Below are 26,145 nucleotides of genomic sequence, written 5' to 3'. Positions count from 1 at the left end.
GTTTAAAGGGCAAATCCACAGATGAAACAATAACAAAACGGTCGCCCCGCCTCTGTTTTGGTAAAAAGCTGAGGGATGGGCCTGGAGAAATGTAACCACTCTCAGATTAAAAAACAGCTGTGAATGCAAGGACTGACCATCCATTATATAATAATTCTTGTTTTAACCATGTTATGAGGCTATACAGCGTTTGTTTACATTTACAATGTTTACAAACAGTGGACTAAAACAAGCTTATATTATGGGTTCTGATGGAGTGACAGTTGAACTAAGCTGATGAGGCATTTATAAGTTATATTCTTCAAGAGTCAATGGATATATATATATATATATATATATATATATATATATATATATATATATATATATATATTGTTACTTTGGTCCCAGCTCTCTGCAGGTCATTCACTAGGTCCCCCCGTGTGGTTCTGGGATTTTTGCTCACCGTTCTTGTGATCATTTTGACCCCACGGGGTGAGATCTTGCGTGGAGCCCCAGATCGAGGTAGATTATCAGTGGTCTTGTATGTCTTCCATTTCCTAATAATTGCTCCCACAGTTGATTTCTTCAAACCAAGCTGCTTACCTATTGCAGATTCAGTCTTCCCAGCCTGGTGCAGGTCTACAATTTTGTTTCTGGTGTCCTTTGACAGCTCTTTGGTCTTGGCCATAGTGGAGTTTGGAGTGTGACTGTTTGAGGTTGTGGACAGGTGTCTTTTATACTGATAACAAGTTCAAACAGGTGCCATTAATACAGGTAACGAGTGGAGGACAGAGGAGCCTCTTAAAGAAGAAGTTACAGGTCTGTGAGAGCCAGAAATCTTGCTTGTTTGTAGGTGACCAAATACTTATTTTCCACCATAATTTGCAAATAAATTCATTAAAAATCCTACAATGTGATTTTCTGGATTTTTTTCCCTCATTTTGTCTGTCATAGTTGACGTGTACCTATGATGAAAATTACAGGCCTCTCTCATCTTTTTAAGTGGGAGAACTTGTACAATTGGTGGCTGACTAAATACTTTTTTCCCCCACTGTATTCTATAGGCTGGGATCCACACCACGCAGCTGTTATTCTATAGGCTGGGATCCACACTATGCAGCTGTTATTCTATAGGCTGGGATCCACACCATGCAGCTGTTATTCTATAGGCTGGGATCCACACTATGCAGCTGTTATTCTATAGGCTGGGATCCACACTATGCAGCTGTTATTCTATAGGCTGGGATCCACACCACGCAGCTGTTATTCTATAGGCTGGGATCCACACTATGCAGCTGTTATTCTATAGGCTGGGATCCACACTATGCAGCTGTTATTCTATAGGCTGGGATCCACACTATGCAGCTGTTATTCTATAGGCTGGGATCCACACTATGCAGCTGTTATTCTATAGGCTGGGATCCACACTATGCAGCTGTTATTCTATAGGCTGGAATCCACACTATGCAGCTGTTGCAAGAGCGCATTTTTCACTGGCTGTCCACTGGTTTCAAAAACAATAATTGATAGGCAGCTTAAACTTCTTGAATTCAACCCTTATCGGGTTCAAATAGACATTTAGATTTGTGAACAGCCATCCACAACAACCACAATCCGTAAAGCGCAAATAGCTAAATGAGAGAGCAGCAGTGTGATTCACATCAATGCTTTATGTAGATATTAATAATAAGTGATATCCGTATCGCCGTAGACTACACCACTGCTGTCATCCTTTACCTCCAAGCATTTATTCAACTTGGATAATCTTTGGATGCCAACAGCAGTCGCCCAATTGGAAGACATAGTTTGGACTGTAGTCTACAAAAAGCCTATTCCTGCTCTTTTCCCACAATCCATCAAACACATTTGGTGTGTCATCATAGTGGTCTCTGATTGGTGGTCATCATTTGGTGTGTCATCATAGTGGTCTCTGATTGGTGGTCAGACTCGCTCAGGTGGAATACATTTAAATTTGCGCCTTTTTTCAATATATTTTTTTTTCGCAAACATTCTTTCTGAATTTAAAAGTAATCCTCAAAGTAATGATCTAGTTTTTCTGAAGTATCTGTAATCTGACTACAATATATTTGCTGGTAACATAACAGATTATAGTGACAATTTTTTTGTAATCCTTACAACCCGTTTGTAATCCCTTACGTGTAATCCGTTACTCCCTAACCCTGTTGGTGATTTTGCCACGTGAATGGTAAACAAAGGAACAGGAAAACAGCCTAGGATACAAGCGGAGTCAACACCAAGGAAAGCGATTGGATTTCCAGCTATTTGACAGTTACGATCAAAACAGATGAAAGGGGATGACGCACTTTTTTACAAAATGACAAATGGAAAACTAAAAACAATCTATTGTAATAGCTTCATGTTCCGGAACAGACTTCCTACAGTCATTGACATATTTAATTCATTGGGCATCGCATATAAGCCTAATGAGTCACAGAGGCTGCATGGACAAAAATAATGTCCAATATAAATAACAAACTGGAATATCTGACTGTTTTGATGCTTGTGATATTATAATAAAACATTGGTTATAGGCTACCGACTAGGCTACCGACTAGGCTACTGATTAGCTACTGATTAGGCTACTGATTAGCTACTGACTAGGCTACTGATTAGGCTACTGATTAGCTACTGATTAGGTACTGATTAGGCTACTGATTAGGCTACCGACTAGGCTACCGACTAGGCTGCCGACTAGGCTGCTGATTAGCTACTGATTAGGCTACTGATTAGCTACTGACTAGGCTACTGATTAGGCTACTGATTAGGCTACTGATTAGCTACTGATTAGGCTACTGATTAGGCTACTGATTAGGCTACTGATTAGGCTACCGATTAGGCTACCGAATAGGCTACTGATTAACTACTGATTAGCTACTGATTACCTTCTGATTAGGCTACTGATTAGGCTACATATTTAATTCATTGGGCATCGCATATAAGCCTAATGAGTCACAGAGGCTGCATGGACAAAAATAATGTCCAATATAAATAACAAACTGGAATATCTGACTGTTTTGATGCTTGTGATATTATAATAAAACATTGGTTATAGGCTACTGATTAGCTACTGATTAGGCTACCGACTAGGCTACCGACTAGGCTACCGATTAGGCTACCGACTAGGCTACCGATTAGGCTACCGACTAGGCTACCGATTAGGCTACCGACTAGGCTACTGATTAGGCTACTGACTAGCTACTGATTAGGCTACCGATTAGGCTACCGACTAGGCTACCGACTAGGCTACCGACTAGGCTACTGATTAGCTACTGATTACCTTCTGACTAGGCTACTGATTAGGCTACTGATTAGCTACTGACTAGGCTACTGACTAGGCTACTGACTAGGCTACTGATTAACTACTGATTAGCTACTGATTACCTTCTGACTAGGCTACTGACTAGGCTACTGATTAACTACTGATTAGCTACTGATTACCTTCTGACTAGGCTACTGACTAGGCTACTGATTAAGCTACTGATTAGTTACTGATTAGTTACTGACTAGGCTACTGATTGGGCTACTGATTAGCTACTGATTAGGCTACTGATTAGTTACTGATTAGGCTACTGACTAGGCTACTGACTAGGCTACTGATTAGTTACTGATTAGGCTACTGATTAGGCTACTGATTAGCTACTGATTAGGCTACTGATTAGCTACTGATTAGGCTACTGATTAGCTACTGATTAGGCTACGGATTAGTTACTGATTAGGCTACTGACTAGGCTACTGATTAGCTACTGACTAGGCTACTGACTAGGCTACTGACTAGGCTACTGATTAGCTACTGACTAGGCTACTGATTAGCTACCGATTAGGCTACCGACTAGGCTACCGACTAGGCTACCGATTAGGCTACCGATTAGGCTACCGATTAGGCTACTGATTAGGCTACTGATTAGGCTACTGACTAGCTACTGACTAGGCTACTGATTAAGCTACTGAAGCTGTGCATACAAACTGAACGATAATGGTCAGAAGATTTTCAAAAAGGCAACAGAGGAGGAGACAGAGGAGGAGACAGAAACAGAGGAGGAAACACAGAAACAGAGGAGACAGAGAAACAGAGGAGGAGACAGAGAAACAGAGGAGGAGACAGAGGAGGAGACAGAGCAACAGATGAGGAGACAGAGCAACAGATGAGGAGACAGAGAAACAGAGGAGGAGACAGAGGAGGAAACACAGAAACAGAGGAGACAGAGCAACAGAGGAGAGAGAGCAACAGTGGAGACAGAGCAACAGAGGAGGAGACAGAGCAACAGTGGAGGAGACAGAGCAACAGTGGAGACAGAGCAACAGAGGAGGAGACAGGGCAACAGAGGAGGAGACAGAGCAACAGAGGAGGAGACAGAGAAACAGAGGAGGAGACAGAGGAGGAGACAGAGCAACAGATGAGGAGACAGAGGAGGAGACAGAGCAACAGAGGAGGAGACAGAGCAACAGATGAGGAGACAGAGCAACAGATGAGGAGACACAGCAACATAGGAGACAGAGCAACAGAGGAGGAGACAGAGGAGGAGACAGAGCAACAGAGGAGGAGACAGAGCAACAGAGGAGGAGACAGAGCAACAGATGAGGAGACACAGCAACATAGGAGACAGAGCAACAGAGGAGGAGACAGAGGAGGAGACAGAGCAACAGAGGAGGAGACAGAGCAACAGAGGAGGAGACAGAGCAACAGAGGAGGAGACAGAGCAACAGATGAGGAGACAGAGCAACAGAGGAGGAGACAGAGCAACAGAGGAGGAGACAGAGCAACAGAGGAGGAGACAGAGCAACAGAGGAGACAGAGCAACAGAGGACGAGACAGAGCAACAGAGGACGAGACAGAGCAACAGACTTCGTCTCAGGCCTAACAACACCCGTGCCAATATGTCCAACAAACACCTGCTTCTCGGGCATTATCACTTAAATATACAACAACAACGTTATTAACACAACAACAATAACGTTATTAACACAACAACAACATTATTAATACAACAACAACAACGTTATTAATACAACAACAACGTTATTAACACAACAACAACAACATTATTAACACAACAACAACAACATTAACACAACATTATTAACACAACAACAACGTTATTAACACAACAACAGCAACATTATCACAACAACAACAACAACAACATTAACACAACAACAACATTAACACAACAACAACAACGTTATTAACACAACAACAACAACATTGACACAACAACAACAACAACAACATTGACACAACAACAACAACACCAACATTATCACAACAACAACATTAACACAACAACAACAACATTAACACAACAACAACAACATTATTAACACAACAACAACATTATCACAACAACAACATTAACACAACAACAACATTAACACAACAACAACAACCTTATTAACACAACAACAACAACAACAACATTATTAACACAACAACAACAACCTTATTAACACAACAACAACAACAACAACATTATTAACACAACAACATTATTAAAAACAACAACAACAACCGTATTAACACAACAACATTATTGACTCAACCTGCAACACAACAACAACGTTATTGACTCAACCTGCAACACAACAACGTTATTGACTCAACCCTGCAACACAACAACATGAACATTTACTATGTTTGTTGCCAATATAAAAAACGTCTCACCTTCTATTACGAACGTCTGGATGACAAAATACAACACCAAGATGAGCACTGTTATAGCTGACATCACCAGGCCTAGACAGAGAGAGACAGAAAGAACGATGAGTGACCATGTAACTTTATGACGATGTTATGTGAAATTAGAGGCCATACTAATTTAATTGACTATATAACTTTATGACACTGTAATGTTACATAAGGCCATACTAATTTAATTGACTATATAACTTTATGACACTGTAACGTTACATAAGGCCATACTAATTTAATAGACTGTATAACTTTATGACACTGTAATGTTACATAAGGCCATACTAATTTAATTGACGAGCAAAAAAAAATTGAAGAAATATCCACCCCAAAATAAAATGACTCCAAATTCAGAGGTCAAATAAGGGGGGGGTGTTATATTTGTCCTGTTTCACATATTTTCAAGTGTGTGACCTGTAAAAGTGTGTGGTATGAACTGGAAAAGTTTTTTTGTTGTTGCCCACCCCCCTAAAACACGCTCAGAGAGAGTAGGGTCACGGACAGGGATCAGCCATTATTGACGGTGACACTGGAGAAATTTGGATGCAGTGCTTTGCTCAAGGGCACATTGGCAGATTTGATAGCAAGTGGCTTGTTCTGGTCTCTATAGTGTTTTTTTTTTCTTGTAATGAACTGCTTTTCTTCTTGTTTACACAGAGTGCCCCAGGACCTGACTTTTCGGAATTGTTGTTTGTGCCTCACCACCTCTTCCCCCTTCAAGAACATCTGGGCATCCACAGTGGACAGACGTCTGGACATCCGCAGTGGACAGACGTCAGGGCATCCGCAGTGGACAGACGTCTGGGCATCCGCAGTGGACAGACGTCTGGGCATCCGCAGTGGACAGACGTCTGGGCATCCGCAGTGGACAGACGTCTGGGCATCCGCAGTGGACAGACGTCTGGGCATCCGCAGTGGACAGACGTCTGGGCATCCGCAGTGGACAGACGTCTGGGTCTTTCCACTGTGTATGTCCAGATACCTGGTGATATGGACTGTCTTCTTGGAACAGCTCTGAACCACATACTGTATAAAACATTTCTCATCCCAAATGCATTGGACAGCTTTCTGTTCTTGTCTAGACAGTTTGTTTTTGGTATTTAAACACCTTGTCTTCTCACATTCAACACAGTTGATGGTTTTTCTCACCTTGACACTGAGCATGACAGCACTTCTATGTTTTCTGTTATAGAGATCCTTGTCAGTGGTGTCCAAGCTGTATAGAACATCACATTTCTGGTACTCATGTCTGACTGTTGTCAATGTTGGATGAGGCACAAACCTTAATTTCTTGAATTGCTATTCTGGCAGATATAGAGGATTAATGCAGTACCAGCATGGATCATCTTCTTCACATTTCTTGATCTGTACCATGTATTGTGACATCTTGAAATGTCTGTCCTGGAAAACAACCTCTCACTCAATGTCAACAAAACATCAGACTGTTAAACAGCCATCACTAACACAGAGAGGCTGCTGGCGCCGACGGAGATGGCAGCATCGCGACTAGCTCTTAGGAAACTATGCAGTATTTCGTTTTTTTATACTATTCTTTTACATTATTAGCTCAGGAAATGTTTTGTGTCCTTACATACAGCCGGGAAGAACTATTGGATATTAGAGCGGCGGTAACTCACCAGAACTACCAGCATTACGACCAGGAATACGACTTCCATGGAGCAGATCCTTTGTTCATTCTCCCCGAAGCAATTCAACTTCTTCCAGAGGCCGACTCAAAACCTCGCCGGCAGAGGAGAGGCACTCGAGGCGGCCTGCTGGTTCGACTTAGGAGGCGCGCACACCACCTACCGCTTCCGAGTACATTACTCGCTAATGTTCAGTCTTTGGATAACAAAGGATTTCTTTCCAGAGAGCATCGGGGCTGGAACATACTTTGTTTCACGGAAACATGGCTCTCTCTGGATACTCTGTCGGAGTCGGTAAAGCCACCAGGATACTCAGTACATCATGCAGACAGGAGTAAATATCTCTCTGGGAAGTAGAAGGGCGGAGGGGTGTGTTTCATGATTAACGACTCATGGTGTAATCCTAGGAACATACAGAAACTCAAGTAATTTTGTTCACCCTACCTAGAATACCTCACAATTACATGCCAACCATTTTATCTCCCAAGAGAAATCTCCTCCGTCATCGCCACGGCCGTTTACATCCCTCAAGCCAAAACCTCGATGGACCTCGAACTTCACTGGACTTTATACAAACTGGAAACCACACATCCTGAGGCTGCATTTATTGTAGCTGGGGATTTTAACAAAGCAAATCTGAGGACTAGGCTGCCAAAATTATATTAACATATTGACTGTCCTACTAACACTACCAAGACTCTCGAACATTGCTATTCAAACTTCCGGCAAATCTGATCACGAATCCATCTTGCTCCTCCCGTACTATAGGCAGAAACTCAAACAGGAAGTGCCCGTGCTTCGTACTATTCAACGCTGGTCTGACCAATTGGAATCCACGCTTTAGGATTGTTTTGATCACATGGACTGGGATATGTTCCAGGTAGCGTGCGAAAATAATCTAGATGTATACACGGATACGGTGACTGAGTTCATAAGGAAGTGTATAGGAGATGTAGTACCCACTGTAGTACTCACCTCTACCTTACCTGCCACCCTAGACTCACTTCAATTTGCTTACCGCCCCAATAGATCCACAGACGATGCAACCGCCATCACTCTGCACACTGCCCTATCCCATCTGGACAAGAGAAATACCTATGTAAGAATGCTGTTTATTGACTTCAACACCATAGTACCCTCCAAGCTCATCATTAAGCTTGAGGCCCTGGGTCAGAATCCCGCCCTTTGCTACTGGGTCCTGAACTTCCTGACGGGCCGCCCCCAGGTGGTGAAGGTAGGAAACATCATGACTGCGTGGCCATACATGCCTCCAACTCAATCATTCAGTTTGCAGACGACACAACACTAGTAGGCTTGATTACTAACGATGATGAGACAGCCTACAGAGCTGTCTCAGCGTCAACAAAACAAAAGGAGATGATCGTGGACTTTAGGAAACAGCAGAGGAAGCACCCCCCTATCTATATCGACGGGACCATAGTGGAGAAGGTGGAAAGCTTCAAATTCCATGGCCTACACATCATTGACAAACTGAAATGGACAACGCACACAGACAGTGTGGTGAAGAAGGCGCAACAGAGCCTCTTCAACCTCAGGAGGCTAAAGAAATTTGTCACCTAAAACCCTCACACATTTGTATATAGTCTTAATTCATTCCTCCTTAGATTTGTGTGTGTTGGGTATATATTGTGTAATTTGTTAGATTTTACTTGTTAGATATTACTCCACTGTCGGAGCTAGAAGCACAAGCATTTCGATACACCCGCAAAAGTCACATATATGTGACCAATAACATTTATTTTATTTGCTGCCTACATACAGACTTGAAATCATTGGCCACACTAACAAATGGATCACTAGTCACTTTATTAATGCTACTTTAAAAATGATGTTTACATATCTTGCGTTACTCATCCCATATTTTATACCACCTATTGCATCTACCCTATGCCGCTCGGTCATTACACATACATATATTTATATGTACATATTCTTATTCCATCCTTTTACTTAGATTTGTGTGTATTAGGTAGTTGTTGTGGAATTGTCAGATTACATGTTAGATATTGCTGCACTGTCGGAACTAGAAGCACAAGCATTTTGCAACACTCGCGGTAACATCTGCTAACCATGTGTAAATCTGATTTGATTTGGAATCGCTTGTACCGTTCCTTGTCAAGGCCCTTCCTGCTGAGGTCATGCATCATGTCAACTTCTATATCAATGATGTTGAATTGTTGCGCGCTATTGACAATTTCACCGTGTGTTGCGGGCTGCTGTTCCTTTCCACTTAAGTCAGTCAAACCGGCCACTCACAAGAGCTGCAACAGGATTTAAGCTCTTTTCAAAGGTCTCTTTTAGGTCTGGGGTTTTTTGGTTGTTGTTTCACCTAGGCTCATTATGGTGCTACACTTTTTTACACGCTTTCCCTTTTGATTTTTTTGCCATCTTCTCCATGGCCAGGGCAGTTCCCAGCAGCCCCAAGTTTAGGCAGGGTTGCCCCAGCTGTCACCTGGTGCTGTTCTACAGGCGATAAGAATGTCAAGAGGCTTGAACAGAACCATAGGTGGTTCTGTGGTCTGGTCCACCATCAGATTGAATGATCAACATTAAAATTTGTTGAGAGAGACTCCATCTTCACTGTAGTTCCCTCCAATTACATTCTGTAATTGAATTTTTGTCGTCGCCCCCCCAATTTTATAATTTTAATGTGATACAAAACGAGGCAACGGTGTGCTTTAGGACCATGCGGACACATCCGAAAGGTCGGGTAGGCTGTTTGGAGTATATATATATACAATGCTCAAAAAAATAAAGGGAACACTTAAACAACACATCCTAGATCTGAATGAAAGAAATAATCTTATTAAATAATTTTTTCTTTACATAGTTGAATGTGCTGACAACAAAATCACACAAAAATAATCAATGGAAATCCAATTTATCAACCCATGGAGGTCTGGATTTGGAGTCACACTCAAAATTAAAGTGGAAAACCACACTACAGGCTGATCCAACTTTGATGTAATGTCCTTAAAACAAGTCAAAATGAGGCTCAGTAGTGTGTGTGGCCTCCACGTGCCTGTATGACCTCCCTACAACGCATGGGCATGCTCCTGATGAGGTGGCGGATGGTCTCCTGAGGGATCTCCTCCCAGACCTGGACTAAAGCATCCGCCAACTCCTGGACAGTCTGTGGGGCAACGTGGCGTTGGTGGACGGAGCGAGACATGATGTCCCAGATGTGCTCAATTGGATTCAGGTCTGGGGAACAGGCGGGCCAGTCCATAGCATCAATGCCTTCCTCTTGCAGGAACTGCTGAGACACTCCAGCCACATGAGGTCTAGCATTGTCTTGCATATGGAGGAACCCAGGGCCAACCGCACCAGCATATGGTCTCACAAGGGGTCTGAGGATCTCATCTCGGTACCTAATGGCAGTCAGGCTACCTCTGGCGAGCACATGGAGGGCTGTGCGGCCCCCCAAAGAAATGCCACCCCACACCATGACTGACCCACCGCGAAACCGGTCATGCTGGAGGATGTTGCAGGCAGCAGAACGTTCTCCACGGCGTCTCCAGACTCTGTCACGTCTGTCACATGTGCTCAGTGTGAACCTGCTTTTATCTGTGAAGAGCACAGGGCGCCAGTGGCAAATTGCCAATCTTGGTGTTCTCTGGCAAATGCCAAACGTCCTGCATGGTGTTGGGCTGTAGGCACAACCCCCACCTGTGGACGTCGGGCCCTCATACCACCCTCATGGAGTCTGTTTCTGACCGTTTGAGCAGACACATGCACATTTGTGGCCTGCTGGAGGTCATTTTGCAGGGCTCTGGCAGTGCTCCTCCTGCTCCTCCTTGCACAAAGGCGGAGGTAGCGGTCCTGCTGCTGGGTTGTTGCCCTCCTACGGCCTCCTCCACGTCTCCTGATGTACTGACCTGTCTCCTGGTAGCGCCTCCATGCTCTGGACACTACGCTGACAGACACAGCAAACCTTCTTGCCACAGCTCGCATTGATGTGCCATCCTGGATGAGCTGCACTACCTGAGCCGCTTGTGTGGGTTGTAGACTCCGTCTCATGTTACCACTAGAGTGAAAGCACAGCCAGCATTCAAAAGTGACCAAAACATCAGCCAGGAAGCATAGGAACTGAGAAGTGGTCTGTGGTCCCCACCTGCAGAACCACTCCTTTATTGGGGGTGTCTTGCTAATTGCCTATAATTTCCACCTGTTGTCTATTCCATTTGCACAACAGCATGTGAAATTTATTGTCAATCAGTGTTGCTTCCTAAGTGGACAGTTTGATTTCACAGAAGTGTGATTGACTTGGAGTTACATTGTGTTGTTTAAGTGTTCCCTTTATTTTTTTGAGCAGTATATATAATTATGTCCCCCCCCAGTTCTAAAACCAAAGTTGCACCCCTGTCTAAAGATGCTGAGATTTTCAACAGTGTGTCAAAGAGGGCTGGATGGCTGGAAAACCTTGTCCATGACATACACTTTCTCTTTATAGAATGACCCAGATGGAGATGCTGGGACGTCTGGGATCAACATGATAGATGGTACAAGTCCACTGAAGCTGCTAGAACTGCCCCAGCCATACGAGCAATGCTTAGATGCCTGCCTCTGTTACAGGTACCTAAAGGCTGACCAGGTTCTCCGACAGGAATGATTGCCTTATCATCCACACTTTCATACTCCTGCTGCCACAAGCAGACAAACTGTTTCATGTAGTTCCACTGTACTGCAACAAACTTTGAGTCTTGATTTCCCTTCCTGATCACCAAAGACTGGACCATGAACTTGAGGTCAAACCTTCCTGTGTTCAGGAGAGCAGACTTAGACCATTGATTCTTGGGTGTCAACTGCAGTCGCAGCCACTGTGTTGATGGGATTTTAGATTCTGGTGGAAGCCGCTTTTCCACCATGTCACCCAAGTCCTCAACAGAAATGTCAAAAGTTAAGAACGAGTACTCTCCATGTCTGCAACTGTTGACCTGAGCTGTCTATTCATCAACATACTTCTGTACTTCATCCCAAAAGGGCTGGAATGAGGATTGTGGTTTGTCATTCAGCTTCCTTAAATCCATGATCAGGTCTGGGTCATCACCATCAAGGAGGAACAAGGATACTCTCTGGGTCATCACCATCAAGAGGAACAAGGGTACTCTCTGGGTCATCACCATCAAGGAGGAACCAGGAGACTCTCTGGGTCATCACCATCAAAGAGGAACAAGGATACTCTCTGGGTCATCACCATCAAGGAGGAACAAGGAGACTCTCTGGGTCATCACCATCAAGGAGGAACAAGGAGACTCTCTGTGTCATCACCATCAAGGAGGAACAAGGATACTCTCTGGGTCATCACCATCAAGGAGGAACAAAGATACTCTCTGGGTCATCACCATCAAGGAGGATCAAAGATATCTCTCTGGGTCATCACCATCAAGGAGGATCAAGGAGACTCTCTGGGTCATCATCATCAAGGAGGAACAAGGAGACTCTCTGGGTCATCACCATCATGGAGGAACAAGGAGACTCTCTCATCAAGCAGGCCCTGTTCAGCATCATCTGTCAGTAACTGCTGTTCACTTTGGCAGGATGTGCGTATTTGTCAAGGAATGCTTTTTCTAATGTTGCATGTTGGTTATTTATTTATTTAATCGGTGTGAAGATGACAGAAGCTTGCCTGGTTTCATGAAGCCATCGCTATCTGACAGAAGCTTGCCTGGTCTCATGAAGCCATCGCTATCTGACAGAAGCTTGCCTGGTTTCATGAAGCCATCGCTATCTGACAGAAGCTTGCCTGGTCTCATGAAGCCATCGCTATCTGACAGAAGCTTGCCTGATCTCATGAAGCCATCGCTATCTGACAGAAGCTTGCCTGGTCTCATGAAGCCATCGCTATCTGACAGAAGCTTGCCTGATCTCATGAAGCCATCGCTATCTGACAGAAGCTTGCCTGATCTCATGAAGCCATCGCTATCAGACAGAAGCTTGCCTGGTTTCATGAAGCCGTCGCTATCAGACAGAAGCTTGCCTGGTTTCATGAAGCCATCGCTATCAGACAGAAGCTTGCCTGGTTTCATGAAGCCATCGCTATCAGACAGAAGCTTGCCTGGTCTCATGAAGCCATCGCTATCAGACAGAAGCTTGCCTGGTCTCATGAAGCCATCGCAATCAGACAGAAGCTTGCCTGGTCTCATGAAGCCATCGCTATCAGACAGAGCTTGCCTGGTTTCATGAAGCCATCACTATCAGACAGAAGCTTGCCTGGTCTCATGAAGCCATCGCTATCAGACAGAAGCTTGCCTGGTCTCATGAAGCCATCGCTATCAGACAGAAGCTTGCCTGGTTTCATGAAGCCATCGCTATCAGACAGAAGCTTGCCTGGTTTCATGAAGCCATCACTATCAGACAGAAGCTTGCCTGGTTTCATGAAGCCATCGCTATCTGACAGAAGCTTGCCTGGTCTCATGAAGCCATCGCTATCAGACAGAAGCTTGCTTGGTCTCATGAAGCCATCGCTATCAGACAGAAGCTTGGCTGGTCTCATGAAGCCATCGCTATCAGACAGAAGCTTGCTTGGTCTCATGAAGCCATCGCTATCAGACAGAAGCTTGCCTGGTTTCATGAAGCCATCGCTATCTGAGGATACCTTCCATATGAATGTCAGAGTGCCTAGGTAGTTACGACAGGCATACATGTAGAAAGTAAAAGTCAATGGAAGTTTCAAGATGTCAATCCATTTCCGCTGGGATGTGTCTTCAGGAGAAGAGTCCAGTAGGAAGCAAGGGTGATGTTCGGCCATTTTCTCCAAAGCTTGCAACAGAGTGTTGTACTAGGGGCTTACCAGTCCGCATGATGCTCTCATAAAACGTCCACCTCTGGTGTGTGTTTGGGAGTGGACCGTTGGTGACATCTGGTCAATGTTTGATTCACCTTCTTCAAGTGGGATGCTGCCATGGATGCGTTTACATGCACCACATCCTCTCTGACATCTCATTTAGTTTGGAATACAGAACAAAGAAACAGGCAGTTTTAACTGAGAGGTTTTTAAAAACATTAAGGTTTTGGAAATACAGAATAAATGGTGCCGTTTTCCAACATCAAACACAGTGAATCTACAAGGAGTAGTAGCTTCCCATCATGAGATACAGTGAATCTACAAGGAGTAGTAGCTTCCCATCATCAGATACATTGAATCTACAAGGAGTAGTAGCTTCCCATCATCAGATACAGTGAATCTACAAGGAGTAGTAGCTTCCCATCATGAGATACATTGAATCTACAAGGAGTAGTAGCTTCCCATCATCAGATACAGTGAATCTACAAGGAGTAGTAGCTTCCCATCATCAGATATAATGAATCTACAAGGAGTAGTAGCTTCCCATCATCAGACAGTGAATCTACAAGGAGTAGTAGCTTCCCATCATCAGATACAGTGAATCTACAAGGAGTAGTAGTTCCCATCATCAGATACAGTGAATCTACAAGGAGTAGTAGCTTCCCATCATCAGATACAGTGAACCTACAAGGAGTAGTAGCTTCCCATCATCAGATACAGTGAATCTACAAGGAGTAGTAGCTTCCCATCATCAGATACAGTGAATCTACAAGGAGTAGTAGCTTCCCATCATCAGACACAGTGAATCTACAAGGAGTAGTAGCTTCCCATCATCAGACACAGAGAATCTACAAGGAGTAGTAGCTTCCCATCATCAGATACAGTGAATCAACAAGGAGTAGTAGCTTCCCATCATCAGACACAATGAATCTACAAGGAGTAGTAGCTTCCCATCATCAGACACAGTGAATCTACAAGGAGTATTATCAGATACAGTGAATCTACAAAGAGTAGTAGCTTCCCATCATCAGATACAGTGAATCTACAAGGAGTAGTAGCTTCCCATCATCAGATACAGTGAATGAACAAGGAGTAGTAGCTTCCCATCATCAGACACAATGAATCTACAAGGAGTAGTGGCTTCCCATCATCAGATACAGTGAATCTACAAGGAGTAGTAGCTTCCCATCATCAGACACAATGAATCTACAAGGAGTAGTAGCTTCCCATCATCAGACACAGTGAATCTACAAGGAGTAGTAGCTTCCCATCATCAGACACAGTGAATCTACAAGGAGTAGTAGCTTCCCATCATCAGATACAGTGAATCTACAAGGAGTAGTAGCTTCCCATCATCAGACACAGTGAATCTACAAGGAGTAGTAGCTTCCCATCATCAGATACAGTGAATCTACAAGGAGTAGTAGCTTCCCATCATCAGATACAGTGAACCTACAAGGAGTAGTAGCTTCCCATCATCAGATACAGTGAATCTACAAGGAGTAGTAGCTTCCCATCATCAGATACAGTGAATCTACAAGGAGTAGTAGCTTCCCATCATCAGACACAGTGAATCTACAAGGAGTAGTAGCTTCCCATCATCAGATACAGAGAATCTACAAGGAGTAGTAGCTTCCCATTATCAGATACAGTGAATCAACAAGGAGTAGTAGCTTCCCATCATCAGACACAATGAATCTACAAGGAGTAGTAGCTTCCCATCATCAGACACAGTGAATCTACAAGGAGTATTATCAGATACAGTGAATCTACAAAGAGTAGTAGCTTCCCATCATCAGATACAGTGAATCTACAAGGAGTAGTAGCTTCCCATCATCAGATACAGTGAATCAACAAGGAGTAGTAGCTTCCCATCATCAGACACAATGAATCTACAAGGAGCAGTAGCTTCCCATCATCAGACACAGTGAATCTACAAGGAGTATTATCAGATACAGTGAATCTACAAAGAGTAGTAGCTTCCCATCATCAGATACAGTGAATCTACAAGGAGTAGTAGCTTCCCATCATCAGATACAGTGAATCTACAAGGAGTAGTAGCTTCCCATCATCAGATACAGTGAATCTACAAGGAGTAGTAGCTTCCCATCATCAGACACAATGAATCTACAAGGAGTAGTAGCTTCCCATCATCAGACACAGTGAATCTACAAGGAGTAGTAGCTTCCCATCATCAGACACAGTGAATCTACAAGGAGTAGTAGCTTCCCATCATCAGATACAGTGAATCTACAAGGAGTAGTAGCTTCCCAACATCAGATACAGTGAATCTACAAGGAGTAGTAGCTTCCCATCATCAGATACAGTGAATCTACAAGGAGTAGTAGCTTCCCATCATCAGACACAATGAATCTACAAGGAGTAGTAGCTTCCCATCATCAGACACAGTGAATCTACAAGGAGTAGTAGCTTCCCATCATCAGACACAGTGAATCTACAAGGAGTAGTAGCTTCCCATCATCAGATACAGTGAATCTACAAGGAGTAGTAGCTTCCCAACATCAGATACATTGAATCTACAAGGAGTAGTAGCTTCCCATCATCAGATACAGTGAATCTACAAGGAGTATTATCAGATACAGTGAATCTACAAGGAGTAGTAGCTTCCCATCATCAGACACAATGAATCTACAAGGAGTAGTAGCTTCCCATCATCAGACACAGTGAATCTACAAGGAGTAGTAGCTTCCCATCATCAGATACAGTGAATCTACAAAGAGTAGTAGCTTCCCATCATCAGATACAGTGAATCTACAAGGAGTAGTAGCTTCCCATCATCAGATACAGTGAATCTACAAGGAGTAGTAGCTTCCCATCATCAGACACAATGAATCTACAAGGAGTAGTAGCTTCCCATCATCAGACACAGTGAATCTACAAGGAGTAGTAGCTTCCCATCATCAGACACAGTGAATCTACAAGGAGTAGTAGCTTCCCATCATCAGAAACAGTGAATCTACAAGGAGTAGTAGCTTCCCAACATCAGATACATTGAATCTACAAGGAGTAGTAGCTTCCCATCATCAGACACAGTGAATCTACAAGGAGTATTATCAGATACAGTGAATCTACAAGGAGTAGTAGCTTCCCATCATCAGTCACAGTGAATCTACAAGGAGTAGTAGCTTCCCATCATCAGATACAGTGAATCTACAAGGAGTAGTAGCTTCCCATCATCAGACACAGTGAATCTACAAGGAGTAGTAGCTTCCCATCATCAGATACAGTGAATCTACAAGGAGTAGTAGCTTCCCATCATCAGATACAGTGAACCTACAAGGAGTAGTAGCTTCCCATCATCAGATACAGTGAATCTACAAGGAGTAGTAGCTTCCCATCATCAGACACAGTGAATCTACAAGGAGTAGTAGCTTCCCATCATCAGATACAGTGAATCTACAAGGAGTAGTAGCTTCCCATCATCAGACACAATGAATCTACAAGGAGTAGTAGCTTCCCATCATCAGACACAGTGAATCTACAAGGAGTAGTAGCTTCCCATCATCAGACACAGTGAATCTACAAGGAGTAGTAGCTTCCCATCATCAGACACAGTGAATCTACAAGGAGTAGTAGCTTCCCATCATCAGATACAGAGAATCTACAAGGAGTAGTAGCTTCCCATTATCAGATACAGTGAATCAACAAGGAGTAGTAGCTTCCCATCATCAGACACAATGAATCTACAAGGAGTAGTAGCTTCCCATCATCAGACACAGTGAATCTACAAGGAGTATTATCAGATACAGTGAATCTACAAAGAGTAGTAGCTTCCCATCATCAGATACAGTGAATCTACAAGGAGTAGTAGCTTCCCATCATCAGATACAGTGAATCAACAAGGAGTAGTAGCTTCCCATCATCAGACACAATGAATCTACAAGGAGCAGTAGCTTCCCATCATCAGACACAGTGAATCTACAAGGAGTATTATCAGATACAGTGAATCTACAAAGAGTAGTAGCTTCCCATCATCAGATACAGTGAATCTACAAGGAGTAGTAGCTTCCCATCATCAGATACAGTGAATCTACAAGGAGTAGTAGCTTCCCATCATCAGATACAGTGAATCTACAAGGAGTAGTAGCTTCCCATCATCAGACACAATGAATCTACAAGGAGTAGTAGCTTCCCATCATCAGACACAGTGAATCTACAAGGAGTAGTAGCTTCCCATCATCAGACACAGTGAATCTACAAGGAGTAATAGCTTCCCATCATCAGACACAGTGAATCTACAAGGAGTAGTAGCTTCCCATCATCAGATACAGTGAATCTACAAGGAGTAGTAGCTTCCCAACATCAGATACATTGAATCTACAAGGAGTAGTAGCTTCCCATCATCAGATACAGTGAATCTACAAGGAGTATTATCAGATACAGTGAATCTACAAGGAGTAGTAGCTTCCCATCATCAGACACAATGAATCTACAAGGAGTAGTAGCTTCCCATCATCAGACACAGTGAATCTACAAGGAGTAGTAGCTTCCCATCATCAGACACAATGAATCTACAAGGAGTAGTAGCTTCCCATCATCAGACACAGTGAATCTACAAGGAGTAGTAGCTTCCCATCATCAGACACAATGAATCTACAAGGAGTAGTAGCTTCCCATCATCAGACACAATGAATCTACAAGGAGTAGTAGCTTCCCATCATCAGATACAGTGAATCTACAAAGAGTAGTAGCTTCCCATCATCAGATACAGTGAATCTACAAGGAGTAGTAGCTTCCCATCATCAGATACAGTGAATCTACAAGGAGTAGTAGCTTCCCATCATCAGACACAATGAATCTACAAGGAGTAGTAGCTTCCCATCATCAGACACAGTGAATCTACAAGGAGTAGTAGCTTCCCATCATCAGACACAGTGAATCTACAAGGAGTAGTAGCTTCCCATCATCAGATACAGTGAATCTACAAGGAGTAGTAGCTTCCCAACATCAGATACATTGAATCTACAAGGAGTAGTAGCTTCCCATCATCAGACACAGTGAATCTACAAGGAGTATTATCAGATACAGTGAATCTACAAGGAGTAGTAGCTTCCCATCATCAGACACAGTGAATCTACAAGGAGTAGTAGCTTCCCATCATCAGATACAGTGAATCTACAAGGAGTAGTAGCTTCCCATCATCAGACACAGTGAATCTACAAAGAGTAGTAGCTTCCCATCATCAGATACAGTGAATCTACAAGGAGTAGTAGCTTCCCATCATCAGATACAGTGAATCAACAAGGAGTAGTAGCTTCCCATCATCAGACACAATGAATCTACAAGGAGCAGTAGCTTCCCATCATCAGACACAGTGAATCTACAAGGAGTATTATCAGATACAGTGAATCTACAAAGAGTAGTAGCTTCCCATCATCAGATACAGTGAATCTACAAGGAGTAGTAGCTTCCCATCATCAGATACAGTGAATCTACAAGGAGTAGTAGCTTCCCATCATCAGATACAGTGAATCTACAAGGAGTAGTAGCTTCCCATCATCAGACACAATGAATCTACAAGGAGTAGTAGCTTCCCATCATCAGACACAGTGAATCTACAAGGAGTAGTAGCTTCCCATCATCAGACACAGTGAATCTACAAGGAGTAGTAGCTTCCCATCATCAGATACAGTGAATCTACAAGGAGTAGTAGCTTCCCAACATCAGATACATTGAATCTACAAGGAGTAGTAGCTTCCCATCATCAGATACAGTGAATCTACAAGGAGTATTATCAGATACAGTGAATCTACAAGGAGTAGTAGCTTCCCATCATCAGACACAATGAATCTACAAGGAGTAGTAGCTTCCCATCATCAGACACAGTGAATCTACAAGGAGTAGTAGCTTCCCATCATCAGATACAGTGAATCTACAAAGAGTAGTAGCTTCCCATCATCAGATACAGTGAATCTACAAGGAGTAGTAGCTTCCCATCATCAGATACAGTGAATCTACAAGGAGTAGTAGCTTCCCATCATCAGACACAATGAATCTACAAGGAGTAGTAGCTTCCCATCATCAGACACAGTGAATCTACAAGGAGTAGTAGCTTCCCATCATCAGACACAGTGAATCTACAAGGAGTAGTAGCTTCCCATCATCAGAAACAGTGAATCTACAAGGAGTAGCAGCTTCCCAACATCAGATACATTGAATCTACAAGGAGTAGTAGCTTCCCATCATCAGACACAGTGAATCTACAAGGAGTATTATCAGATACAGTGAATCTACAAGGAGTAGTAGCTTCCCATCATCAGACACAGTGAATCTACAAGGAGTAGTAGCTTCCCATCATCAGATACAGTGAATCTACAAGGAGTAGTAGCTTCCCATCATCAGACACAGTGAATCTACAAGTAGTAGTAGCTTCCCATCATCAGATACAGTGAATCTACAAGGAGTAGTAGCTTCCCATCATCAGATACAGTGAACCTACAAGGAGTAGTAGCTTCCCATCATCAGATACAGTGAATCTACAAGGAGTAGTAGCTTCCCATCATCAGACACAGTGAATCTACAAGGAGTAGTAGCTTCCCATCATCAGATACAGTGAATCTACAAGGAGTAGTAGCTTCCCATCATCAGATACAGTGAACCTACAAGGAGTAGTAGCTTCCCATCATCAGATACAGTGAATCTACAAGGAGTAGTAGCTTCCCATCATCAGATACAGTGAATCTACAAGGAGTAGTAGCTTCCCATCATCAGACACAGTGAATCTACAAGGAGTAGTAGCTTCCCATCATCAGATACAGAGAATCTACAAGGAGTAGTAGCTTCCCATTATCAGATACAGTGAATCAACAAGGAGTAGTAGCTTCCCATCATCAGACACAATGAATCTACAAGGAGTAGTAGCTTCCCATCATCAGACACAGTGAATCTACAAGGAGTATTATCAGATACAGTGAATCTACAAAGAGTAGTAGCTTCCCATCATCAGATACAGTGAATCTACAAGGAGTAGTAGCTTCCCATCATCAGATACAGTGAATCAACAAGGAGTAGTAGCTTCCCATCATCAGACACAATGAATCTACAAGGAGCAGTAGCTTCCCATCATCAGACACAGTGAATCTACAAGGAGTATTATCAGATACAGTGAATCTACAAAGAGTAGTAGCTTCCCATCATCAGATACAGTGAATCTACAAGGAGTAGTAGCTTCCCATCATCAGATACAGTGAATCTACAAGGAGTAGTAGCTTCCCATCATCAGATACAGTGAATCTACAAGGAGTAGTAGCTTCCCATCATCAGACACAATGAATCTACAAGGAGTAGTAGTAGCTTCCTCATCATCAGACACAGTGAATCTACAAGGAGTAGTAGCTTCCCATCATCAGACACAGTGAATCTACAAGGAGTAATAGCTTCCCATCATCAGACACAGTGAATCTACAAGGAGTAGTAGCTTCCCATCATCAGATACAGTGAATCTACAAGGAGTAGTAGCTTCCCAACATCAGATACATTGAATCTACAAGGAGTAGTAGCTTCCCATCATCAGATACAGTGAATCTACAAGGAGTATTATCAGATACAGTGAATCTACAAGGAGTAGTAGCTTCCCATCATCAGACACAATGAATCTACAAGGAGTAGTAGCTTCCCATCATCAGACACAGTGAATCTACAAGGAGTAGTAGCTTCCCATCATCAGACACAATGAATCTACAAGGAGTAGTAGCTTCCCATCATCAGGACACAGTGAATCTACAAGGAGTAGTAGCTTCCCATCATCAGACACAATGAATCTACAAGGAGTAGTAGCTTCCCATCATCAGACACAATGAATCTACAAGGAGTAGTAGCTTCCCATCATCAGATACAGTGAATCTACAAAGAGTAGTAGCTTCCCATCATCAGATACAGTGAATCTACAAGGAGTAGTAGCTTCCCATCATCAGATACAGTGAATCTACAAGGAGTAGTAGCTTCCCATCATCAGACACAATGAATCTACAAGGAGTAGTAGCTTCCCATCATCAGACACAATGAATCTACAAGGAGTAGTAGCTTCCCATCATCAGACACAGTGAATCTACAAGGAGTAGTAGCTTCCCATCATCAGACACAGTGAATCTACAAGGAGTAGTAGCTTCCCATCATCAGATACAGTGAATCTACAAGGAGTAGTAGCTTCCCAACATCAGATACATTGAATCTACAAGGAGTAGTAGCTTCCCATCATCAGACACAATGAATCTACAAGGAGTAGTAGCTTCCCATCATCAGACACAGTGAATCTACAAGGAGTAGTAGCTTCCCATCATCAGACACAGTGAATCTACAAGGAGTAGTAGCTTCCCATCATCAGAAACAGTGAATCTACAAGGAGTAGCAGCTTCCCAACATCAGATACATTGAATCTACAAGGAGTAGTAGCTTCCCATCATCAGACACAGTGAATCTACAAGGAGTATTATCAGATACAGTGAATCTACAAGGAGTAGTAGCTTCCCATCATCAGACACAGTGAATCTACAAGGAGTAGTAGCTTCCCATCATCAGATACAGTGAATCTACAAGGAGTAGTAGCTTCCCATCATCAGACACAGTGAATCTACAAGTAGTAGTAGCTTCCCATCATCAGATACAGTGAATCTACAAGGAGTAGTAGCTTCCCATCATCAGATACAGTGAACCTACAAGGAGTAGTAGCTTCCCATCATCAGATACAGTGAATCTACAAGGAGTAGTAGCTTCCCATCATCAGACACAGTGAATCTACAAGGAGTAGTAGCTTCCCATCATCAGATACAGTGAATCTACAAGGAGTAGTAGCTTCCCATCATCAGATACAGTGAACCTACAAGGAGTAGTAGCTTCCCATCATCAGATACAGTGAATCTACAAGGAGTAGTAGCTTCCCATCATCAGATACAGTGAATCTACAAGGAGTAGTAGCTTCCCATCATCAGACACAGTGAATCTACAAGGAGTAGTAGCTTCCCATCATCAGATACAGAGAATCTACAAGGAGTAGTAGCTTCCCATTATCAGATACAGTGAATCAACAAGGAGTAGTAGCTTCCCATCATCAGACACAATGAATCTACAAGGAGTAGTAGCTTCCCATCATCAGACACAGTGAATCTACAAGGAGTATTATCAGATACAGTGAATCTACAAAGAGTAGTAGCTTCCCATCATCAGATACAGTGAATCTACAAGGAGTAGTAGCTTCCCATCATCAGATACAGTGAATCAACAAGGAGTAGTAGCTTCCCATCATCAGACACAATGAATCTACAAGGAGCAGTAGCTTCCCATCATCAGACACAGTGAATCTACAAGGAGTATTATCAGATACAGTGAATCTACAAAGAGTAGTAGCTTCCCATCATCAGATACAGTGAATCTACAAGGAGTAGTAGCTTCCCATCATCAGATACAGTGAATCTACAAGGAGTAGTAGCTTCCCATCATCAGACACAGTGAATCTACAAGGAGTAGTAGCTTCCCATCATCAGATACAGTGAATCTACAAGGAGTATTATCAGATACAGTGAATCTACAAGGAGTAGTAGCTTCCCATCATCAGACACAATGAATCTACAAGGAGTAGTAGCTTCCCATCATCAGACACAGTGAATCTACAAGGAGTAGTAGCTTCCCATCATCAGACACAATGAATCTACAAGGAGTAGTAGCTTCCCATCATCAGACACAGTGAATCTACAAGGAGTAGTAGCTTCCCATCATCAGACACAATGAATCTACAAGGAGTAGTAGCTTCCCATCATCAGACACAATGAATCTACAAGGAGTAGTAGCTTCCCATCATCAGATACAGTGAATCTACAAAGAGTAGTAGCTTCCCATCATCAGATACAGTGAATCTACAAGGAGTAGTAGCTTCCCATCATCAGATACAGTGAATCTACAAGGAGTAGTAGCTTCCCATCATCAGACACAATGAATCTACAAGGAGTAGTAGCTTCCCATCATCAGACACAGTGAATCTACAAGGAGTAGTAGCTTCCCATCATCAGACACAGTGAATCTACAAGGAGTAGTAGCTTCCCATCATCAGATACAGTGAATCTACAAGGAGTAGTAGCTTCCCAACATCAGATACATTGAATCTACAAGGAGTAGTAGCTTCCCATCATCAGACACAGTGAATCTACAAGGAGTATTATCAGATACAGTGAATCTACAAGGAGTAGTAGCTTCCCATCATCAGACACAGTGAATCTACAAGGAGTAGTAGCTTCCCATCATCAGATACAGTGAATCTACAAGGAGTAGTAGCTTCCCATCATCAGACACAGTGAATCTACAAGGAGTAGTAGCTTTCCACAAACTTAATTGATGAAAAAGTGACACAATCCATTCATAAAAATACCTGTGACGTGATCTCGGTTTGCCCAGGGTTTGGATATTGAGGTAGAGAGCAGACTGCAGTAATCCCAAAGCAGATCTTGATCCAGTGCCTTGTGTCGTGTTTCCTGGTATTTGTTGTAGTAGTAGGATCCAAGGCCTTGTGGTATTTGCAGGAATCGGTCTGGTGTGGCTAAGCCCCTTGCCTTGAACTTCTCCAGATCGGGGTCCATATACCAGAGTGCTTTGGACAATCTGATAATGAATATTCAGCCTATATGGACATAAGAAAATAGGAGAAATATAAACATTTGAGTCTGATTATCATAAATAAATTAACATGAATTAATTAACATTAACAAACATCAATTAACATAATATAAGATGTATAATAGAATACAACATTCTAAATCTGTACTCCGAATGAAACAATTATTGACAAAAAATAAACAATTTTAATCAAATGTAATGTATAATCAGTTCTTTACTTAAATGCAAAATATAATCCACTATTCATAGGTTTGTCGAGACTTTCTAGAAGAAACAGGACTATATATATAAAGAAGTTTAGCTCAGTAAAATGAATGCAGAACTGAAAAAGGTGCATTCCTCTATCATCTATATTCAAATCATAATTTAATGTGATGAGTAGAATATTTATGTAATACTGTTATTTGTACTCTCGTTATTATCCTGCAGTCGGCAGTACTGAGTTGAGTACGACTTCATACGAGGTCACGTGCAGAGTCACTGAAGGATTAAATGACCTAAAGGAACATCCTATCTTGTCATCTACTGCAGTGGTTCCCAACCTTCTTCAGTTACTGTACCACCAACTAAACGTTGCTCTGCCCAGAGTACCCCTGTGTTCTAGTACCCCCTGTGTTCTAGTACCCCCTGTGTTCTAGTACCCCTGTGTTCTAGTACCCCTGTGTTCTAGTACCCCCAGTGGTTCCCAACCTTCTTCAGTTACTGGTTCCACCAACTAAACGTTGCTCTGCCCAGAGTACCCCCTGTGTTCTAGTACCCCCTGTGTTCTAGTACCCCCTGTGTTCTAGTACCCCCTGTTTTCTAGTACCCCCTGTGGTTCCCAACCTTCTTCAGTTACTGTTCCACCAACTAAATGTTGCTCTGCCCAGAGTACCCCTGATGTAACCCTTCAACCCTTCAATTTACCAGTAGTCCTATGGTCTCATGAGTTTTCTCAAGTACCCCCAGGGGTCCAAGTTCCCCCAGTGGATAGGCCGAGTACCCCCAGTGGATAGGCCGAGTACCCCCAGGGGATAGGTCGAGTACCCCCAGGGGATAGGCCAAGTACCCCCTGTGGATAGGCCAAGTACCCCCAGTGGATAGGCCGAGTACCCCCAGTGGATAGGCCGAGTACCCCCAGTGGATAGGCCGAGTACCCCCAGTGGATAGGCCGAGTACCCCCAGTGGACAGGCCGAGTACCCCCAGTGGATAGGCCGAGTACCCCCAGTGGATAGGCCGAGTACCCCCAGGGGTCCTAGTACCCCCAGTGGATAGGCCGAGTACCCCCAGTGGATAGACTAAGTACCCCCAGTGGATAGGCCGAGTACCCCCAGTGGATAGGCCAAGTACCCCCAGTGGATAGGCCGAGTACCCCCAGTGGATAGGCCGAGTACCCCCA

General features: G+C 43.1%; 1 protein-coding gene across 1 annotated transcript in view; it reads right to left on the bottom strand.

Annotated features, from left to right (window-relative positions):
• LOC115168795 (plasma membrane calcium-transporting ATPase 3) overlaps positions 1-26,145 on the bottom strand; it is a 154,777-nt gene that overhangs the window by 78,658 nt on the left and 49,974 nt on the right. The window contains exon 10 of the mRNA XM_029724351.1: positions 5,663-5,734. Within this exon, the coding sequence (XP_029580211.1) occupies positions 5,663-5,734 (72 nt within the window). The remainder of the gene's footprint in view (positions 1-5,662; positions 5,735-26,145) is intronic.

Source organism: Salmo trutta, chromosome 30 (assembly GCF_901001165.1).
Source record: "Salmo trutta chromosome 30, fSalTru1.1, whole genome shotgun sequence".
Taxonomy (NCBI): Eukaryota; Metazoa; Chordata; class Actinopteri; order Salmoniformes; family Salmonidae; genus Salmo; species Salmo trutta.
This window is presented reverse-complemented; position numbering and strand designations above follow the sequence as displayed.